Source organism: Ursus arctos, unplaced genomic scaffold, assembly GCF_023065955.2.
Source record: "Ursus arctos isolate Adak ecotype North America unplaced genomic scaffold, UrsArc2.0 scaffold_5, whole genome shotgun sequence".
NCBI classification, from domain to species: domain Eukaryota; kingdom Metazoa; phylum Chordata; class Mammalia; order Carnivora; family Ursidae; genus Ursus; species Ursus arctos.
In genome coordinates, this window is record NW_026623067.1 from 76,962,262 (window position 1) to 76,982,862 (window position 20,601).

Below are 20,601 nucleotides of genomic sequence, written 5' to 3' on the forward strand. Positions count from 1 at the left end.
TCTTCCCTAGCTTGTGTGTAAGCTCACTCTTTATCTCTCGCTCAGTCTCTCAAATAAATTTTAAAAATCTTTAAAATAAAATAAAATAAAAAATTGTCAAGAAACTCTTCGCTATTTGAGATCACTTTTGCAAGGTACTATGCTGAATACTTTGGGGATATCAAAGGAGGTGTTCCTTGTCTTTAAGAAGCTTACAATCCAGCAAAGGAACTGTATAATTGTATAACTTGTATAACTATAATGTGCCTGCTGAATGCCGTATTTATGGCGTCATGTATTACAGAAATTGAGAGGAGGAACTCTAGGGATGGAAGATGCGGGAAAGCTTTGCTGGAAGGAAGTGTTGTGTTTGAACTTTGAAGATTGGGTAGAACGTCAGGAAGTAGAGAGATGGAAGAGGGATGGGGCAAGAGGACAAAACCTACAAGGGGGAAGTGCAGGCTGGAGTACAGTGAATAGTCTGGTTGGTGGGAGCAGGGAAGACATGATAAAGTACTGAGCCCGATGGTGAGGACCTTGCACGCCAGGAAAAGGAGCTTGTATTTTATCCTTTGGGCAATGGGGAATCAAGGATTTTTGAGCAAGGAAATGGTATGATCAAAAGTTTTGAAAGATTAATTTATCAGCAATATAAGATACATCAGAGATACATGGGAATGTTGGGCCTATTAAAATGAAGATGCAGCCTTCCCAGATCACTGTATTTAAAATTTCAATTCTCCTCACAAACTCCTGAGCTCCCTTATCCTGTTTTTTTTTCTTTTATAGTACTTATCACCTTCTAACATACTGTACAATTCATTTGTTTTGTATATTATTGATGTCTGTCTCCCGTGCTAGAATGAGCTGTAAGGAGGGCTGGGATTTTTATCTAATTCTCCAGTGGGTACCATTCAGAAGAATGCCAGGCCCAGGGTAGATGCTGAGTTAAACATTGGTTGGTTGAATGACTGAATGTGCCTAAGGGTTTGGTGGCCCCATTAATTTTAAAACTTATTGCTATTAGTCATTAGATTCTTTCAAGATCACAAGTTTTTCCTTAGCTTTGTGTTGTTTCTATCAAGCCACTCAAGTATTATTTAATAAATACCCAGTGTGTAGTCTTTAGGTTTTCCATCTTAGCACTAAGTTGTGTAACAACCATCAGGGGAATCTGGCTCAATTTGCTATCTTTCCCCAGAGCCCCAAATGTACTGGTTAAGCAATCCCCTGGTGACAAGAAAAGAGGCAGCATACATTCTTAAACATTGAGGAGTCTGGTTCCTAGTTAAAATCCCACACGTGATTTTCAGGTTTCTTTAGAGGCATGAAAAAGACTCTGCCTGGCAGGCTTTATGGGGAAACTGCCCTCCCCCCACCAGTCTGGGTGCTCAGCCCATGCATTGTGGTCTCTGGAAGGAGTTGGCATCAAGGACTTAGGCCCCCTACCCGGTCAAGCTCTTCCCCTATTTATATTCCCACCCCTTGTGCCTTCATTCCTAGATCTCCTTATCCTAGGTGGTGAGCAGAGGTCTTCTTTACATGTCTGCCTCTCCCAAGGCCGCCTTGTGGGGGAAGGAGGAGGAAACCTTGAAGACACGTTCACCCACTCTGACTCAGTACCCAGTACCTTCCTCTCAGGCTTCACTCTTGCCCCATGCCCACCCCAGAGTCAATAAAACTATCAGGGCCTTAGGCTGGGGCTCCCTCAACAATGACAGAACCTCATGTCTGTGCTACTTAACCCCCTCCTCAACTGGTGCACTCTTCCATGGGGGAAAATGGAATGGGGAGTCCGCATTTTCTCTGATTTTTGACTCTTGCTTAAAACATTGTAGTAAACAATTAAAGCCTTAACTCTTTGATTTCTGATTTATTGCTTTAATAGGCTATTCTGATACCTGGCAGCTTAGTTCTCTCTCTCTCTTTCATCTCAGCTCCTGACGAATGTATTAGCCCTGGCGAGTGACTGATGGAGTGCATAGAGACTATAGGTCAGTGATTCTTATGGGTCCCGGGCCATTTGCATCATAATTACCTGTTTCACTTGTAAATAGTGACAATTCCTAAATCCCACCCTAAACCTATTGAATCAAAATATCTGAGGGTGGGGCATGATTTTTATATTTCAAAGAACTGTCTAGCCGATTCTCTGTCAGAGCTAAAATAATAAGAGTTGGAAGAAAGGACACAGGCATATGGCCAATTCAGACAATTAGAAGTTATTTCAAATCATGAGGTCAGACTAGGGAGTAATAGAAAGCACATCAAACCATATCTTACTACCAAAGACCTATGTGATCTTAAGCAAGTCACTTCATTTCCCTGGGCCTGAGGGGACTCCTCTGTCAGAGGAGAGGGTTGAGTTTGATAATCTTCAGAATTCTTTGCAATTCAGGCCTCCTATCTGCCCAGTATCATAAATACCTCATTTAGATTGTGTTTCCATGTTGGCCAACCCACATTAAGGAATAATTAACTAGCTTAGCAGAAATGGCTATTCTCTCAATATAGAAACTAATTCTGTTTTATGAAGCATTTTATTGAACTTCTTGCTTCCTTCCAGTTTTTTAAAGGAAGTTTTAGGTAAAAGCCTCTTATCAACGTGGTCAATGGGAAACATCAATTTCCCATTTGGACCATCAGTGTGAGCAGGGGTGTATATGGAAGCTGGGAAGAGGAAGTGTATTAGGGAGGTATAAGAAGGCAGGGTTATAATAATCAAACACAAAGCATAGACCTTCTGTAGCAGAACATTTACTTTATATTTAGTTGCAGGTTTTATTATTTTTATTTTCTTTTACCTATTCTTTGCAAAATATTCAAGGAAGCTTCATTGCCATGCAAGTAGGAAAATTAAGCTTGTTTTCCTAACAGAGCTATTCTTCATTTGTGTGATTGCATTTCAAAAATGAAAAGGAGCTGCTGACAATAGTGCATCTCATTCCTGACAGCCTTCCTTTGTTAATTAGTGCCCAACAGCATCCACAATAATTAAATTTTTTAAACCTGCATTAGGTTGCTAATCAAGGATATGTTTATAGAAAATAAGGGTTATGGAATTAAACATTGAAATTAAGCCTTGCTTCTAATTAGCGTAGGTAAAGTAAACTGGAGACAAAATTCTAATGTGAAAAATCTTACGGGTTACCTGGTTTAGCGTCTGAACACGTGTAAGTAAGCCCAGATATTCAAGATTTTCTAACCTGGAGACTTTCCAACATTGCACAATTCTGAGTCAAGGATTTCTTTGATGTGCTTTATCCAAAGGTTTTATGCCGTATTGAAATTCTATTTCCCTTCCTCTAGCCTTTCATGAAAACGGAAGATTGGTTCATCTGTATGTTTAATACCTCCAGAGGTGTAAAGGGATTTAATGTTTTACTTCAGAATTTTGCTCTCTATTAAAAATTATTCTGATTCCTTTGCTCTCTCCTCAGAAGACTGGGGTTATTGCCTGCTATCTTTCTTTTTTTTTTTTTTTAAAGATTTTATTTATTTATTTGACAGAGAGACAGCCAGTGAGAGAGGGAACACAGCAGGGGAGTGTGAGAGGAAGAAGCAGGCTCATAGCGGAGGAGCCTGATGTGGGGCTCGATCCCATAACGCCGGGATCACGCCCTGAGCCGAAGGCAGACGCTTAATGACTGCGCCACCCAGGCGCCCCCTGCTATCTTTCTTAAGTATACTGACTGCTTAACAATAATGGTGCCAGAGTCATTAGTCTAAGGAATTCCTATCTCTCATTATATATATATATCTATAAATATATAGAATATGCCAATTAACTACCCTATCGAGCATCTCTACAACCACAGCTGGATGAGATTACAGGAAAACCTTTTTAACAGCAGTTATTTCTCAAAATATAGGGAAGGTACTACCAGCATTAAAACTGGCTGGGATACTTGTTAAAAACGAGGATTCCTAAGCCACATACCAGACACTTATGAATCTGAGTGGCTGGCACTAGGATTTGCGAGTCTGTCTACTAATTAAACTCCTAAGGTGACTGATTAGCAGGTGTTCAGAAACCACTCCTCCAGGAAGGGAAAGTATTCCTCTAAACATATCTGAGCCACCTACCATTCTTTCTCCTTCCTTCTCCTCTTCCCATTCCCCGGCATTCTAGCCGTGTCGTCTTTAAAATAGCATGCAAAGTAATCTGCCTGTGACAAGGAACCTTTTATGAAAAACTCAGGAGCACATGAGTTGTGGCAGTCCTCTATCAGGATCGAGTTTCTTAAGGCCCCTTTCTTGGAGGGGATGATAGACTGCCCTTCAGCATCTCCTCCCCCTTGCAGTGCTGTGGGAAGCAGTGAGATACCCTAGCTCGGGGCACAGGTTTGAGGTCACACAGACCTGACTGTGCATCTCTTTGTGGGATCTTAGTTACATTCCTCAACCTCTCTAAGCCTCAATTTCTTCTTTTATAAAATGCAACTAATAATTTCTTTTTCACAAGGTTGTTGTAAGGATTTGAACTAGTATCGTGCACAAAGAGGTTAGCGCGGTGTCCAGCCCATAGGAAAAACCTTACAAATCCTGAATGTTCTTTTTCTTGATAAATTTAGCCCACCGCTGTTCTTCAGTCTCCATAGTTGTTCCTTGAGCAGCACTTGGTTAAATGATTTCTCCCAATCTTGATTATCTAGGGGCACTCGTAGAAATACTGGCTTTCAGAGTTTCTGAAATAATCATCTCCGTATAGACAATTGACTAGAGTTCAGAAAACGGCCTATTTGAGAACAGACACTTGAAGAATTTCCATGTACTTTGGCAGACAGTATATGAAATGTAAGCTAGATTATGTCCATCTTACTGATGATTGAATCAAAAAGGAATTGAATTCTTATCATATGTACCAGGGAGATCATGGATTCTTAATCTCTCTTAAATCGTGAACAGTGTGAGAATCTGATAGACCTTACAAACCATTCCTTCAGAAAAATGTCATAAACACACAAGCAATTCTGCACCTAGTTTCAAAGAAGTTCCTGACCTGCCAGAGACTCATCTATGTTATCTCAGAGCAATTCATGAAGCTCCTGCTTTAAAACTAACATATTAAAAATTAACTGAAGTTAATGAGGCTAGATCATTCTTAGATCATTTTCTCCTTGCACAGAAAAAAGTTTGAAATTTTAGAAATCAGAGGCTACAATTTTAAATTTTCAGTTCTTACACAAAATTAATATTACAACTGATCAGTGAGACAAGTGTTTCTATTACACTGGTCACTAGACAAGGATGGCTTGGGCCTGGCTAGTTATATTTATATGTATCTGATAGGTGTTGGGTAAAGAAGACTTAAAATTTTAAGGATTTTTTAATAGCTCCTTGGAACTAACAGCTTATATCCTCAAATCATAAATATCATAAGACTATTTTACCACCTAAGTGAAACTGCTTGCCTTCATTGAAACTTATTTTCTTCTACTCTGGACTTTTCACCACCAAACTCAACAATTAATGTTGGATGACCTTTATTTGCTGATACCTTCAATTTCAAATCAGAGAATCTTATAAAGGGAAGAGGTTTGAAAAAAATAGTCTGGTCCAACCCCTCCATTCTCTAGATGGTAAATTAAGCCCTCAATTGGAGATTAACTTGCCTAAGGTCACACAGCTAATGATATGCCTCAAACTTGAAGCCATGTGTTCCTTGCACTTTTGAGTGCTTAGATTATTTTTCCTTGAATCCAAATTCAAGGATCTGCTGATGCCATCTTCCCTCGTATTCATAGACTCCACCCCCTATCCATTCCCTTCCTGTCACAAGTGAACTCACATTCTGAACATGGCTCTTCTGCTGGGCCTCAGAGCCTCCAGTGTCCCTGTTTCTGACTGAGCCCTGGGATTTGCTCTTCCCTTACCAGACATCTTCCCAACCCCTCCAAGTAGGTAAACTCTTGGTACAAACCTCGCTAGGCCTGTCTTTCTTAGCCACTGTGGCCATCTCCTAGCTGAGATACCAGGACCAAACTACAACTCCAAAGCTGGCCCAGGGCTCTTGAATCTACGCTGGACTCTCCAGAACAAAGACTTAGCAATTTGGGGGTTTTTCCAGCTGTGGCAGAAGCTGAGGTGTTCTATTTTCTGCTATTGTGAACCTCGTCTACTGAATATGACATGAGGAGAAAGCTTTGTTCTCTCTCTAGAGAATATAGATATTCTTCTAGGATAAGCTGCTTATTGGGAAGGATAACAGTAACTTACAAATTTAACCACTTCCCCTATCATGCAACCGTAGCACCTGACTTGATGTTTAAAGTGTTCTCACTACCAGAAAGCAGAAACAAGGACAAATAAAAAGCTGTGGCTCCAAAGTGTGCAGCCGTTAGATTTTTTTCCCCTCTGCATGAAGAGGTGGACTATTGGGTAACCAATATGAGGAGCAAAATACTGTTAAATATCCTGTTAAATCCCTTTTTAACATCATACACTGAAATTCCAGGGAAATTTAGAACTTACATATGGTAAAGGAACCATAATAAAAGACATATAAATAAATGTTAATGAATTTGGGCTTGTAAATATTTTTCTGAGCATGAAAGCAAAGGAAAACACCTTAAAGAAAAGCACGGGCAAATGTAACTATATACATACTAACTTCTTTGCAATAAAAATTACATATAAATAAAATTAAAAGGTAAATGTCAAACTAACCAAGCATTAATAGCTTCTCTAAACTAAGGCCATAAAACAAAATCAAGGTCATAAAAGAGCAATCACAGATGACAAATGGCCAAAGAATAGAAGATACTGAGCTTCATTGCTAGAGAAATGAAAGCTTATAAAGTTGAGATGCCATTTTCCCCTATCAAAATAGCAAACATTTAAAAGATGATAAGAGTAACTTTGGTAAGGAAGCTGGTGCTTTCACACATACAGTGTTGGTGGGAAAATAAAATGATATAATCTTTCTGAACAGTAACTTGTCAGTGAGTACCAAATCATTAAAACATGCACACCCTTTGACCCAGAAATTCTAATCAGGGCTGTTTGTCTTGAGGAAATTACCAGAGATGACAACCAATATTTATGGACAAGAGTGGGTACCTAAACATAATTCGATGACGTTAATCTAATTTGCATTTACGTAACGGGATACTACAAAAAGATTTAATTCTCATGTCCCCTGATATGTTAGATCAGCTTGAGGACTGGGCTTATATAATCGGTGGTGGTGGGGGGGGGTTCTATAAGGTTGTTGTTCCCAATACTACCCACAGGAAGTTATCTGCACAAAGTCTTTCCTGGTGAGAAGAAACAGAAGTGAAAAGGCCTTTCAGCTGAGTGGGAGAAAAATTGGGAGGAAAGCATGAATTTATAAAGGTCAGGGAACACTGATTTAGCCATGAGAACATGCTCTTAAAAGATTATAGGGTAGATTTTAAAAAATGACAATGTGTATACAAAGGTCCCAATTTTGTAAGATGTGTGTGTGTTAAATCTACACTGAGACGTTAACAGGAAGCGAGCTTATTTTTGTGATTATTTTTTATAGTTTCCTAAGTTTTCTATTGTAACCATAAATCAGAAAACAAGATACATTGTTAAGGAGAGGCAGCAAGGGTGACTACAAGTTTCCTGGGCCTTACTTTGCTTCCAGCGCCAGAGCGAAGATGCCAGCAGCCAGGGGTGCCGAGGCCGAGGTGCCCGTGTGGGTCTCTGTGCAGTCATTGTGCAGGTCGGCGCTTGTCTGGGTAGCATCCGGAGGGAAAGAAATGCGGGAGAACATGTGAGGCGTGTGCCCCTGTCCCTGGGGGTTAACCCTACCCATGGCTGCATCTGCTCTGATCGGGAAACTCAGCTGATTTTCCTCCCTCCTTCCTCCTCTAAACCACGGGCGGATGTTTGCCATCTGCGGGTATTTTAGTTCACTCTCCTCTATATGCAACTTGTCTATAATTCTGGCATCAGGCTGCCGTTTCTGGGGATGAAGTACTCCCACTATGAATATTTTCTCTTCTGAGATTCCCAAACGAAAGGCTGTCTGTGAAGAAGGGACAGTTTCAAAATCACTGTGAATCATGCTGGCCCATTAATCATCAGGTCCATTGTGTTTAGTCTGGCATATTTAGAAATTCTGCCTCATGCAAAATTCCCTTTTGCCTTCAGATTGACATTTGACTGTCTCTTCGGCACAAGGATGAGAAGCCACCTGATTTGGGCCACTTGAGCTACTTGCACAAAATGTGTTCAGTGTGTAGTTTGCGTTCACTGTTGACATAATTTGATGGCCCTGACTTAGTGTCCATATTCGCACTTTGGTGAAAATGGTGTTTTTCAACTGAAAAATGTGCTAGACTCTGATCTGGTTTCAGATTGTCCCATGGGCACGTCACTCGGTTTCCCCATCTGTAGAATCAGGTTGACATTTCCTGACTCGTGTTCTGAAGCCGAAATGAGAGCCTGTCTGTGAAAGCATTCTTACACAATGTTACTGCACGTAAGGAATTACCCGGGCTAATTTTAGCTTAATGAAGAGGTTGCCGAGACTGAAGGGAAGAAACCAAAAAGACTTCCAATCGGGCTGCCTTAAGGACCACAGTGGTGCTGGCTGAGCAAGTAGTGAGGCCAAAGGATTACTAACAAGACACCCACCCGGGCTCCCGCATTATCATTTTTAGCTAGAGATTTCTATGTGTGGGAGGGAGGTGTAAAAAAATAATTTGTTCTATTATCACCTCCTTTGGCTTCCCACTTGGAGTCGCTGAGTTTCGCAAGTTATGGTGGCACTGCTCCTTAGAGGGTTGCGGAAGCAAGACTGCCCTTTTTCCCTACTGACGCACGTAGGCCCCCAGAGCTGACTGAGCTGAGGCCAGGCTTTGCGTAAGACAAAGGCTCTGTTATTGCCAACGTCTCAAATAGAATCCACCAGCTGTCTCTCCTCTGGCTGATTTACCTAAGGAGAGATCTTTACAAAGATGGAAACTTCCTCCAGCTTCAGAGCACAGTAGCTCAGCTGAGGGCCAGTCTGTGAAATGCTGACTGAAATGCCTACCAGGCCATTTTCTGAAAAGCAACTCTAGATACCCCCAGGGACAACAAGAGCCAGGGGCTCTGAACACAAGGGGCACACATGTCTGATAGGCCTCTTTCAAAGGCTATCAAATAGGCCGGCTGTAAGCAATTCCTGGGGAGAACATCACCGTCTATTATTTGAGTAATTGAATACAAGGGCAAGAGAGGGAGGCCAGTGCTCCTAGGGTTTTACCGTGGAAACTAGAGTAAGTTGCAGAAATGGCTATTCCAGATATTCCACTATTCCAGAATAGTGATCCTGTATGAAAAAAGAGTACTGACAGTTTTTTTGAGATGCCATTCATAGGAATTTTACACACATTCCAATGTCTAATTGTTATGGGCTTCACCCACACTCTAATTGGATCGTGACCTATGATTCCACTGAGATTACCATCTACATGCCTTAGCCATCTGGTTCTTTCTGTATCAGGAGTTAAATTTGGGGCCATACATTTTAGAATTAAACGTACCTCTCTTTGTTCTCAGAGCCCCCAAATGGCCCTTCATCTTTGTGCCCTTGAAGGGAAATCCAATAATCGCCCTTGGCAGTCTGACTCACGGAAGGGACGGCACAGCCAAGTGTGGGCTGGAGACACTCTCTGAGCATCTAACCTGCCCGAGCTGTTTATTCAGATGCTGAGAAGTTCATCTCGGGGGAAATTTAGACTGTTATTTTCCTGCAGGTCATCCGTTCTTAGGAGATGGAGCTAGTGTATGCTCTGTATTTTTATCATCTGCTAAAGGGCAAGTCAGACCAGATCCCTGCTATTAAAGGATCAACAAGGACAAGGGTGGTAAAGCCCCTTCAACCCTGAAAGCTCCTTTAAGGCTATATTCAGGGAGGCGTCACACAAGCAGAACAGACATTTGGATTCTGGGCTGTATGTAATGACAACTTAGTGGCTTAAATGACAGGCAACATCATCTAGGCAGAGGCGTCATTTTCCTTGAGAGAGAAAACTTCCCAATATGCGCCCGCCTTTCAGGTGAGTACAGCGCGAGTCTTTCCGACTGAGTCCTCAAGCTTAAGCCAATCAATTTTACCAAGGGTACTGACCGAAGGATCTTGTTGAATGCAAGCCACGCTCTCCTATCTAAGCAGAGGAGTCAGACAAAAGCAACGTACGATTCGCTGGTCCGTGTAATCCCCGCTGCTGTACGAGGTGGCCAGGGTGGAGGAGCACTTCTCAGCGTACCAGGGGGACAAGCCTTGCTGTGAGGCGCTGCTGATGGAGATGGTGTAGATGCTGTCCGTGTAGCCGTCACAGTCACAGTTATCGCCCTGACGCCCCCCGTTCCCAGAAGCCCACACGAAGATGGAGCCCTTTCCTTGTCTCCCCTAAAGGAAAAGCCAGACTATATCACATCTGTCATCTTTTGGGATCGCTGTCACACCCCGGTGAAATTCCCCACAAATTCATGCATGAGGTTCTCAGAGATAAGTTAGATGGAGTCAGTTTCAACTCCCGGTCCTCCAGCCTCCCTGTGGGAAGCCTCATGAGACTGCATTTGAGAAGCCCCTGGGCTGTGACTCTGCCAGTCTTCCTTCCTCTGGGCCCTCTCTGGCATGGGTCTGAGTGAGTGCTTTTTTTCTTTTCCTGAGCGTGCAGACTCACACTCTGGCCTTTCGCACTCGCTCATATTTGTGCACTCTTCCCTTGGCTTATGTCACCGTGTTTGAATCTTTGAACTTCCTCTCTTTCTGCTTGCATCTTCTGGCTGACTGATAGAATGACAAAATCAGGCATTATTCAGATCTGTTTTGCAGCTGCATTAAAAGGGACTCTTCAATTGAATGCAACTCGTCAAGGCTACCCTTTCTATGACTTCTCAGTCTGTGCTCTGCAAAGTTTCTACTTTTGTTTGATCCTGTGCAGAACGAGGCCTTAGAATCCTGGTAGGAGTGCAGGAAACAGAGCAAACCATCCAGGCACAAGTCCACACCAGGGATGTACAAAATGGGAGGTAGCACATAGCTATATTTAAGGATGCGTTTCCAGAGATTTGAAAGAAGTCTGGGTAGTAGTTTCCCTACCGTCAAAATCCAAAAGCAGCAGGAAAATGAGAAAGGACATATCCAGAGTATTTCTTATTTTTTATTTATTTATTTTTTTGTCTGATTTACTTTCGTTTATTTTTTAATTTTTAAAAATTTTATTTCCAGAGTATTTTTTTAAAGTAAATATTCTAAGAGTAAAGAATCTCTGTTGAATGTCAGACCCAAATCGGGTAACTCTCTTAACACTTAACTTCCACCCCTCTGAAGAATGATTTGGCTCTCTAAATGCTTTCAAATTGTAAGCAACGACAAGAAATTCAAAGCCATCTCTTTCCATATAAGCTAAGTGTTCTTCCCTTTCCTTCATATCCAAGTGGCCAGGTTTCATTTCAGTTGGGTCTGTGTTAAGCATCTTACCTGCTTGACACCATATTCAAAAGCCTTCTGGGCCAGTCGGCCAGGCCCCTCCACAGTTTTGCCGTCATCATTAGGGCCCCAGCTGGCACTGTAAATGTCCACATGTCCGGGATTGAATCCAATTGAGCTGGCTTCAATAGCATCTGTCACAATGCCATCCAGCATTCTTATGCCTGAACAGTAAATCGAACAAAAAATACATGAGTGGATGTCAGCGTGTACGTGTAGAATGGTACGATGCTCTTAATATTCATTTTATTTTTATTTTTTTAATATTCATTTTATAGAAGACTCTCAAAAAAGTTAAAAACAGGGTAACCGCTGGATGTCTCAAGTGCCCATGAACCAGGCCGCTATGAGCACAGAAGGAAGATACAAGTCACTGTCTCCCTAAGCTTCCATATCTGCCGTTTAGAGATAACTATATGCACTAAGCAGTGACCATGATTGTTACTGATTACAAAATGTCTCCCCTCCCTTCGCTACCCCAATAACCTGAAAATGACAGGACAGCTTTCAGAAAGAGGCATCAAACAGCCCTCCTTTGACCTGTCTGTTAATGACTATCCCACGAATAGACCGTTGCCCAGTCTGTGCCCTATGAAGGATTCTGTATGGGACACTGTGTAGCTTGAAAAGACCTACCCACAATAGGAAACTAACAAATAGGGAAAGAACTCGTTTCTAAACACTAATTAAAAATAACCCAGAGGCCATTCTTTTATGTGTTTGCTGAGAAACATTTTCAAGGAACATGTTTCCTTTTCTTCTAAATAATCTCAAGGAGGAAATCACTGCCATGGATTTTGCTCCTGAGGGGGAATCATTTTTCATTAGGAGAAGGCAGATGTGGTCGCTCTTTGTACTTTCTAACAGGCTGTCACCCGTCATCAGACTCATGTATTCAAGAGCCAGGAAGGCAAAAGTAATTTAGACAGATACGGGCAGCTCCCTGGTTGCTCCTGGCTTCAGGCAGATTATGTAGTAGAGTGCCCAGCCTTACATGTGTGCGCTATTATTTACTACAGAGCACAGGGAAAAGAGCATGTAATTAACATAATCAGTGAAAGTCATATTGACTGAAACAAAATTGGTTAAAAATTTATTTCGGGAGGCGCGCCTGGGTGGCACAGTGGTTAAGCGTCTGCCTTCGGCTCAGGGTGTGATCCCAGCGTTACGGGATCGAGCCCCACATCAGGCTCCTCCGCTATGAGCCTGCTTCTTCCTCTCCCACTCCCCCTGCTTGTGTTCCCTCTCTCGCTGGCTGTCTCTATCTTTGTCAAATAAATAAAATCTTTTTAAAAACCCAGCTCTGCTTGCTAGCTGTGTGATCTTGGGCAAGCCACTTAACCTCTTGTGCCTCAGTTTCTTCAATTTTAAAATGGGAAAGGTAGCAGCTTATGTGCACGGAGGATATACTATATGCAGCTACCTTGCTAAGGCCTTAAACATATGGATTCCTGTATCTTTAGGACAACAATTTGAGGCAGATGCCATAATTTTCCCCATTTACAGGTGGACCATAAGTCCAGAGAGGGACAATGACTTGCTCGGGACCACACAACTTGAAACTGGGGAGCTGGGACTTGAATCCCAGAAATTTGGCACCCAAATCCAACCTGTTAACTTAGAGTATAACCTATAATGTGTTGTAGAGTCAGTGGTGCCTAATAAGTGAAGCGTTATTAAAAAAATGCACTTGGGGCTAGACCATCAAAGGGTGGAATAATGGGGAAAAAATCTCAGGAGGCTTGGAATCAGAAGTCTTGTGTTTTAGTTTTGCATTGCCACAAACTAGCTGTTACCTTGGGAATCTTGCTTCTGATTACTTCTCTATAAATGAAGGGATCAGAAGATTCTCTCACAAACTATAGCTAGGTAGTTCACCGTGACTTAAAAAGTGAAGTATTTCTCTAGGTGATTGCCTGATTTGTGCTTCTGCCTTCATTTTTAAAAAAATTAACATAGCACTTTAAAAAGAGGGGGGAAACACACAGCATTTTGACAATGCTAGTATCAGAGGGATCAGGAATGACACAACACGTGATAGTGTGATGTATTAGGGAGAGATTCATCATATGTACCATGATGGGTATTTATTGGATTTCTTAAAAGGAAGTCATAATCAAACTCAAGGTATCCTTTTGCAGAGTTTAAAGGAACTTTACTGTCATTGGCACATTCTACAGTTGATCTTTTTTGTTGTAGCTTGGAAAACAAACTAAATTCAAAGCATAACTGAAAACCCAAGGTAGGAATAGTGAAAAGAGGAAAGACAATGATTATCTTCTCTGTGAGCCCTTGCCGGTCCACTGTCTACCCGTCCTCACAAGAACGTGGATTGCATCAATGGGTTCTCTGCAGCAGGAGGGGGGGGAAGAGAGGAGAGTGAGGTACTCATTCCCCGGGATCCTCCTTGCCTAGAGGAAGCCCTGTTGTTTTACCCAGGGCCACAGCTCCTGTCCAGTGGTTCTCTCCAATGGCCCCAACTTTCTCCAGTTGCTGTTGATCTCTCCTTCCCCTTGCTCCTTTAGGCCTAAAGGTGATAACATCTGTTTTCATTTGTTAGCCCTTGTTGGTTTCCCTTTACTCTTTTTTTTTAGTTTTTATTTTAATTCCAATTACTTAACATACAGTGTTATATTAGTTTCAGGTGTACAATATGGTGATAATTTCCCTTAAGTTTTGTAAATAGTTCCTCTATTAAATTGCCCGCATGGAACTTACCACGTTTCCCCACAAAGACACTGACTGAAACAACTAGATTCTAAATCCATGCTGTCAAAGATAACCTTTGGCTTCTTCATGTAAGCAGTATGTATTCTTTTATTTTCTTAAGACAGTTATTTGCTATGAAATGAAGAATGACAGAATTGAGAGGCAGGGAAAGTTTTTGCCTAAATTTACCTCCTCCTTCTGTTCCCTTAGCAAGCACTCAATAACGAACCCTTGTAAATTAGCACACAGAGAAAATTAGATTTGGTTCAAAAGCGTTTGAACATTTCTATTTTTCTCTCCACAAAGATGTGTAGGCCATATTCAGCTATCATTTTTTAGGAATCCAGATCCATTGATTTATTTGCAAATCACACTTAAATCCTGCAGCATATTTTACATGGAATTCATTTCTTCCTCTGGTTGTTGAAAGCCCCCTTCCCCCCCCTCATTCACACCAGGTGATGCGAGAGTCAAATTGAAGTGCAAAAGTCCAGGAGCAACCCTCTGCTTTACCTCCAACTTTGGAATTGTATGCAACTCCGACCCCACACTTGTGATTATTTGCTTGCATGGCAATTTCTCCTGCACATCTGGTCCCATGTCTGAAGATTTAAAAATAGGAGTTATGAAACATAAATGAGGGCAAAGTGTCGTTTGAACATGAATCCATGGTACATGGCCATACTAACTTTTTGTCAGCCTTGTTGCCAGTTTCCTGCCCATCAGTATTAGATGAAGTATAGGTATCAGATGATATAGTTACTGGAGCCAAAGTATGTGATTCACATTCCAGCCTCTGACACTCCCTAGTGATGTGACCTTGGGTAAGTTATTTGTCCTCCCAAGTTTCGTGGCAACACATGAGATGCTGCACAGAGAGCACTTAGAATGGCAGCTGGTATAATGTAAGAGCTTGGGAAGTGTTAGCTATGGATACTGTCATGAGCACCTCTGACACTTCTGGAAGCCGTTTCAAAGAAGTGGCTTCTGCTCATACGTTTTGGTGAGGTTTCTCCTCACTCCCTGTCTAGTGACTTCCTTGGAGTAGGTTATCCTGGACCAGTCCTAGTCTGGATAAATAGACTGGACCTCGTCAAGTCTAAGATAAATAGAACCGAATTCTCCTCTCAAGCCCTCTTCCCCTCCTTTAACCATCCTCCACCAAACTAAAGCAACTGAGGGTTTTCTGGTACCAAGGGGAGTTTGAGATTTTAACAGGACTCTACTGGCTAATTGGGAAACCAGGGTTTTCTTGCAACTCTGATCGGGGCCAGAAGCCTGAACAAGACTGGTTTTCTCATCAGGCAAAGAGGGTAATTGATGATTTCAGAGTATCTGTAGGGAAAAGTCCATCTCTAAAACGGAGCCGAGTCTACCATTAAAGCATCAGTTCTGAATATCTGAGGATAATAATCTTTTCCCACCACCCCCGACCTCGGGAGAGTCAATAAGTCAACACAACTAATGTGAATTGATTCATCCCATTGTGGAAGCACCTGGGAGTAGTGTAGAGGCTGTTGGTGCTTTGGAGGAGCTGACATAGGAAAGACAGGAAGACTTAGCTCTGAGCAACACTGTCAGGCACCTAGTTTTAGACATTACTACACTAGACATGTATTAATTTAGCCCAGCAGGGAATATACAAATTCTAAATTGACTATCCAAAATAATTCTGTTTCACTGCTCTTTTTTTTTTTTTTTTCCTAAAGTACCAAAGATGATTTCTCGGTCTCCTTTTACTAAATGATGTTTCTGTTTCTTCACGTTAATACTGGAGAGGAATCCTAAGTCAGAACAATATCATTATCTTTAATTCAAGGTCTTTCCTAATGCAGCAGACATCTGCTGCTTTTTTTTTTTCCCCCCTCTCCTAGCATTTTCTCCTTTAGGGAAGTAGATTTCCTTTATTCCTTGTGATTCTATCATGAGCCTCCTCTTCCCTGACAGCTTTCAAGGGTTGTTGCATATTCTGTGGAAGAGAATTCTATTCTTTCTCTAGAATCTACAGCTTTAAGTTCCACGTGAGCCATGTGGATCTTGCTGCCAGGCAAGATTGATCAATTGATTGATTGATTGATTTTTTGAGAATGAAGCTAATTGGAGGCAAGCAGCTAAAAGATGGAGATAGCGATTGGGGTCCTAATAGCATATTATTTGAGCTCCTGAATCTTGGAATGCGTGAAGCTAGACCATCCCTTGGGTGATTTTTTTTTTTTAATCCCCATTTTACTTCATCTTTGAATTAGGATTCTCTCACTTGCAACTAAAGCTGCCCCGACCAACACACCCGTTCTCTGAGAATTGTGTGCACATTGAACACCTAGAAGGAACCTCATGCCTCTTTGACGGATTAACTCTCTTTGCTTTTATAGAAGGAGAAACTGAGTTGTCACCCTCTGGAAAGTGTGTTCCTAGAAGTCACCACCACCTGTATTTCCATTTACGGGAGATAGGGCCAGGTTAGCAGAATCTCCAGCCTGAGCCAATAGAATCAAACTGTTGGCAGAAATCCCCAGCACAGCACCTCTGTCCTAAGAATGATGCAATGGGACAGCACCTATGATTTATCTCTCCTTACATACTGAAAATTATTTTCTTGAAAAGTGCAGTAGGATCATGGTAAGAAAAGGATTGATATTTTTCCCTCCTCTTACCCTCACTTCCCACCTCCACACCTTGAGAAAAATGGAAGGCTTTATCAAAGTGGTACTATGTCATTCTTTGTAGACCTGTAGCTTTTTTTCTTTCTTTAAATTAGGCTCTGAGATAAAAGAACCCTTTATTATCTTAGAACAATGGTAGTAACTGGCATTTAAACAAATTGATTTTTTGAAAAATTATTCCACAAGATAGTTTAAAGACTACTATTATCCTAGTTAAAATACCCTTGTCACACATGTTATTTAACCAGAAAAATAATCTGTAATTGGTATTGAAATTCTGAATATAGATTCATGCCAGCTTAATAGTAAGAGTTACCTGCACTTTAGAGATTTTACTATATAGTGATTCCTCTTTTGATTTGCAGAGGAGAATTCAAATGCAGCTTCTATTAATCTCATTTCCATAGTAATAAAGAACAGCAGCAACACAGATAGTTTGGAGAGATAATGCCCTTGGAATTGGGAGATAATAGGTCTCTAACTGCTATAAAGTCCAAGACGAAATGGAGCCATTCATTTTCTAAACCTAAGAGATTTATTCCTGACAACATGCTAGAAGGGCAACTCTATTTTTCATTATACATTTTGATAAATGATAGGGATGCTTCAAGAGGACCCTGAGAGGTAGTTACTAATTGTGTAATTTTCAAAGAGCAGATTGAATTGGCTCAGAAAATTGACTTGTCTCTGTCTCTACTCCTCTCAGATGATATTGTTCTTGTCATGTTGGTTTCTTACTGAAAGGAGGTCTATCTTAGTTGCTAAATGAGAAGGCTTGATCACCATCATCAACATCATAGCAAACACAACTTTTTCTATGTTCCAGACCACTATCCAAGCCAATTACATATGTAAACTCATTTTATCCCCACAATAACCCAACAAAGTAGCTACTGTTATTATCCCTTTTAAATAGATGATAAAACTGAGGCACAAAAGCAGTTAGATAATTTGTACAAGGTCACCCAGATATTAAGTGGCAGAGCTAATACTTTAACCTAAACCTAGTGACAAAGCCTGGATTCATAACTGTTTGGCTGTGTCACACTAACTCTAGGCTATGTGGGAGCTCCATGGCAGGCTGTTCTGGAAACTCAGGGTTTTCAGGCACAAAAGAAGTACCATTATATGGGCTACTTCTCTGAAAGCTTTGGAGCTCTGTGAATTGGGGAAAATGTGGCTATTGAATTGGCGATCCAGTATTATGAATACTACATATAAGACTCCCCCTTTTGGGGGGAACAAAAAGGGAAATCAGAGTCCCTCCTTCTCATGAGTAGAGAAGCTCTAGAGAATATCATTTTACCAAGTATTCAGCTATCATGCAGCCACCACATAATTTATCATCCACACTGGATCCTGGGACCAGACCTAGAGGACACTGCCTGGGGAGAAGGCTGCCACCTCCAGCTATAAGTCTCTTCAGCTGCACCCACTTGGCTGAGAGCAGATTTCTCTTTTGGTCTTGACCAAGGGGGTAGAATGAGAGTTGCCATTTTTACTTTGTTCTTACTTCTTAGAATAAAGTGCCCCTTTCTTCCAAGAACTTATTGCCCATTTCCTTAGGAATTTCCGTTCAGGAGGGTAAAGAGCAAGTGCCTCATCACCCATTTTAGGGGACAAAATGAAAAATAGAGGCAGAGAGAGTAAGTGATTTCCTCAAGGTCACCTTCTATACTGAGAGTTGGCGAAGCCAGGACTACCAGCCAGGACAACAAGGTCGTGTTCCAAAAGAGCACATGTTCCTCCTGGCCCTGCACTGCTCTTAGAACTGTGGCTGAAAATTTGTCTGGGGCTCCCGCCACAAGTTCCTGAGATATCCTGCTTTCCTCCAAGGTACCCCCTGGTGGTTCCCATTGTACTAGTACTGGAATATTCTAACTTCTAGGCATTGTTTGTAGTTAACCCCTTTAAGAAATAAACCCTAGAAGTAAATGGTACTGAAAGAAGCAGTATCTTGGAACCCTCCTCAAGCCTCCCTTTCTCCCCAGTGAGGAAATATACACCCAGAAGTTGAGGCTAAATGCATGAGCCTCAGCTCTCTTCCTGGTGTTTTTCCTTCTGGAGGGGGGAACCATCCAAGGAAAGAACTTTAGGTCAACATTACTGTACCAGTCACATGGGAATTCTGAGTGAGAATATGAGAGAAAGGAAGAGGGAAAGAGGGAGAAAGAGAGCAAGCAGGAGAGAATTCAATTGACCCAAGCTGGGTAATAGTCTGAGAGAAAGAAAGCCATATGGACAGAAAATGTAACCTCTTTATATAGAATCTTTCCATCCCAATTGTAGCAATAAGCCCTAATTTTGCCTTGGCTTTGATCTATTTTGGGGCAAGTCTCTTCTGGGTAGAGCAAATGAAGAAGAAAGTATGGAAGTCTTCTTGAAGTTATGAGAGATACTGCAAAAGACTTCTCACATGGGTATAGACACTTGAGGTCATGTGGCTAGAGGGTGAAGTTTCTTTGCGGCTAGGAAAAAAGGTTAAGAAGTCTCTTGCCTCTGGCTCTTTATTTGGCCTCTTGCTTTGTCAGTTCTGGCTCTTGGCCTCCTTCATCACATTGTGGTTGCTAGAGAGAATTATTTTATGAGTCAGAAGATACTCTTTTTCTCTTCCTTTAGCTTTATAATACCTTGAAGAAACTCTGGGAGAGATTACTGAGTCTTCCAATGCCCCCAGAAAATGTGTTGGATTTGAGGGCCAGGCCTCAGAGTACATCTCTCTTGTCTGGTATCTGGCCATACTTTTCTGAGGGAACTGGTGAGCATGGCTGTGGTCATCAAAAGAAGTCATGAGGATTTATTATCTTTGTCATCTATTTTTATTTCCACAACTAACATCAAATATGTTGCTAATAGGAAGGGATTCATAGAGGAATTGGGGTTGGAGAGGATGAGCTGGAAGATTTTACTCTTTATGACCCAAACATTCTTTCTAAAGCTATGACTATTCTGTGCCATTCGAGGGGAGCATTTCATAACATAAGAAGAAATTCGAATTGAAATATGGTCCTGTAAGCCAAAAGAAATATAAAAATAGAAGCACTGGTTTCTGTTTTAAAAGCAACAAAATACTATGGTATGAATGGTGTGCATGAAAACTTTTCTGAGAGCTGAAATGTGGATCGTATGTATAGTGTAATTTTCTCAAATCAGGTAAAAGCATTTTAAAGTACATATTCCCCCCAAATCCACATTTACTCACTTGTTCTCATTTGTGGGATCATAACGGGGAAATGGATCATGGTCATTATCGTTAAAATCATAACTAGCCTCTGGATCCTAAAGAGACAATAGAAATAACCCTGTAGCATCATTAAAAAAAAAAAAAAAAAAGTAGCACTTCCCAAGCCTTCTGCCCCTACCCCCTCCATCCTGGCTAATAGCTCAGAAATCTGCATTTGAGAGTTTCTGGCCCAGTTGCTGATCATTTATTATACCCATAAACCAGGCATAAATGATGTACACAGAAGAGTGAGCAAGCGCCCAATTCTCAGTGAATGTTACCAAACCTATATAACTCTCTGAAGCTCATAGGATATTAGGACCAGAAGGAATCAGAGTTTACTTAGTTTGACTACCTCATTTTTTAAGTGAGAAAACTGAGACCCAGAGAGGTTGAATGACTTAACTAATCTCTAGAGCTAGTTAGCGATACTTGGACACTCATCTCCCTTACGATTATGGGTGGAAATAGGTGACTGTGGGATGGGGCTCAGGTCCACAGTGATCTTCAGCCTTCCCAGTTACACTAAATAAACGTAATTTAATTAAAGGGAGCGTGCTTGAAATGTA

At 41.4% G+C, this 20,601-nt stretch overlaps 1 protein-coding gene across 1 annotated transcript in view; it reads right to left on the reverse strand.

The window, feature by feature from the left end:
- PCSK1 (proprotein convertase subtilisin/kexin type 1) overlaps window positions 1-20,601 on the reverse strand; it is a 40,333-nt gene that overhangs the window by 9,507 nt on the left and 10,225 nt on the right. Inside the window, exons 5-9 of the mRNA XM_026498589.4 lie at window positions 20,012-20,088; window positions 14,660-14,748; window positions 11,429-11,601; window positions 10,139-10,351; window positions 7,584-7,684 (exon numbers count right to left, since the gene is read on the reverse strand). Coding sequence (XP_026354374.1) covers window positions 7,584-7,684; window positions 10,139-10,351; window positions 11,429-11,601; window positions 14,660-14,748; window positions 20,012-20,088 — 653 coding nt within the window. The remainder of the gene's footprint in view (window positions 1-7,583; window positions 7,685-10,138; window positions 10,352-11,428; window positions 11,602-14,659; window positions 14,749-20,011; window positions 20,089-20,601) is intronic.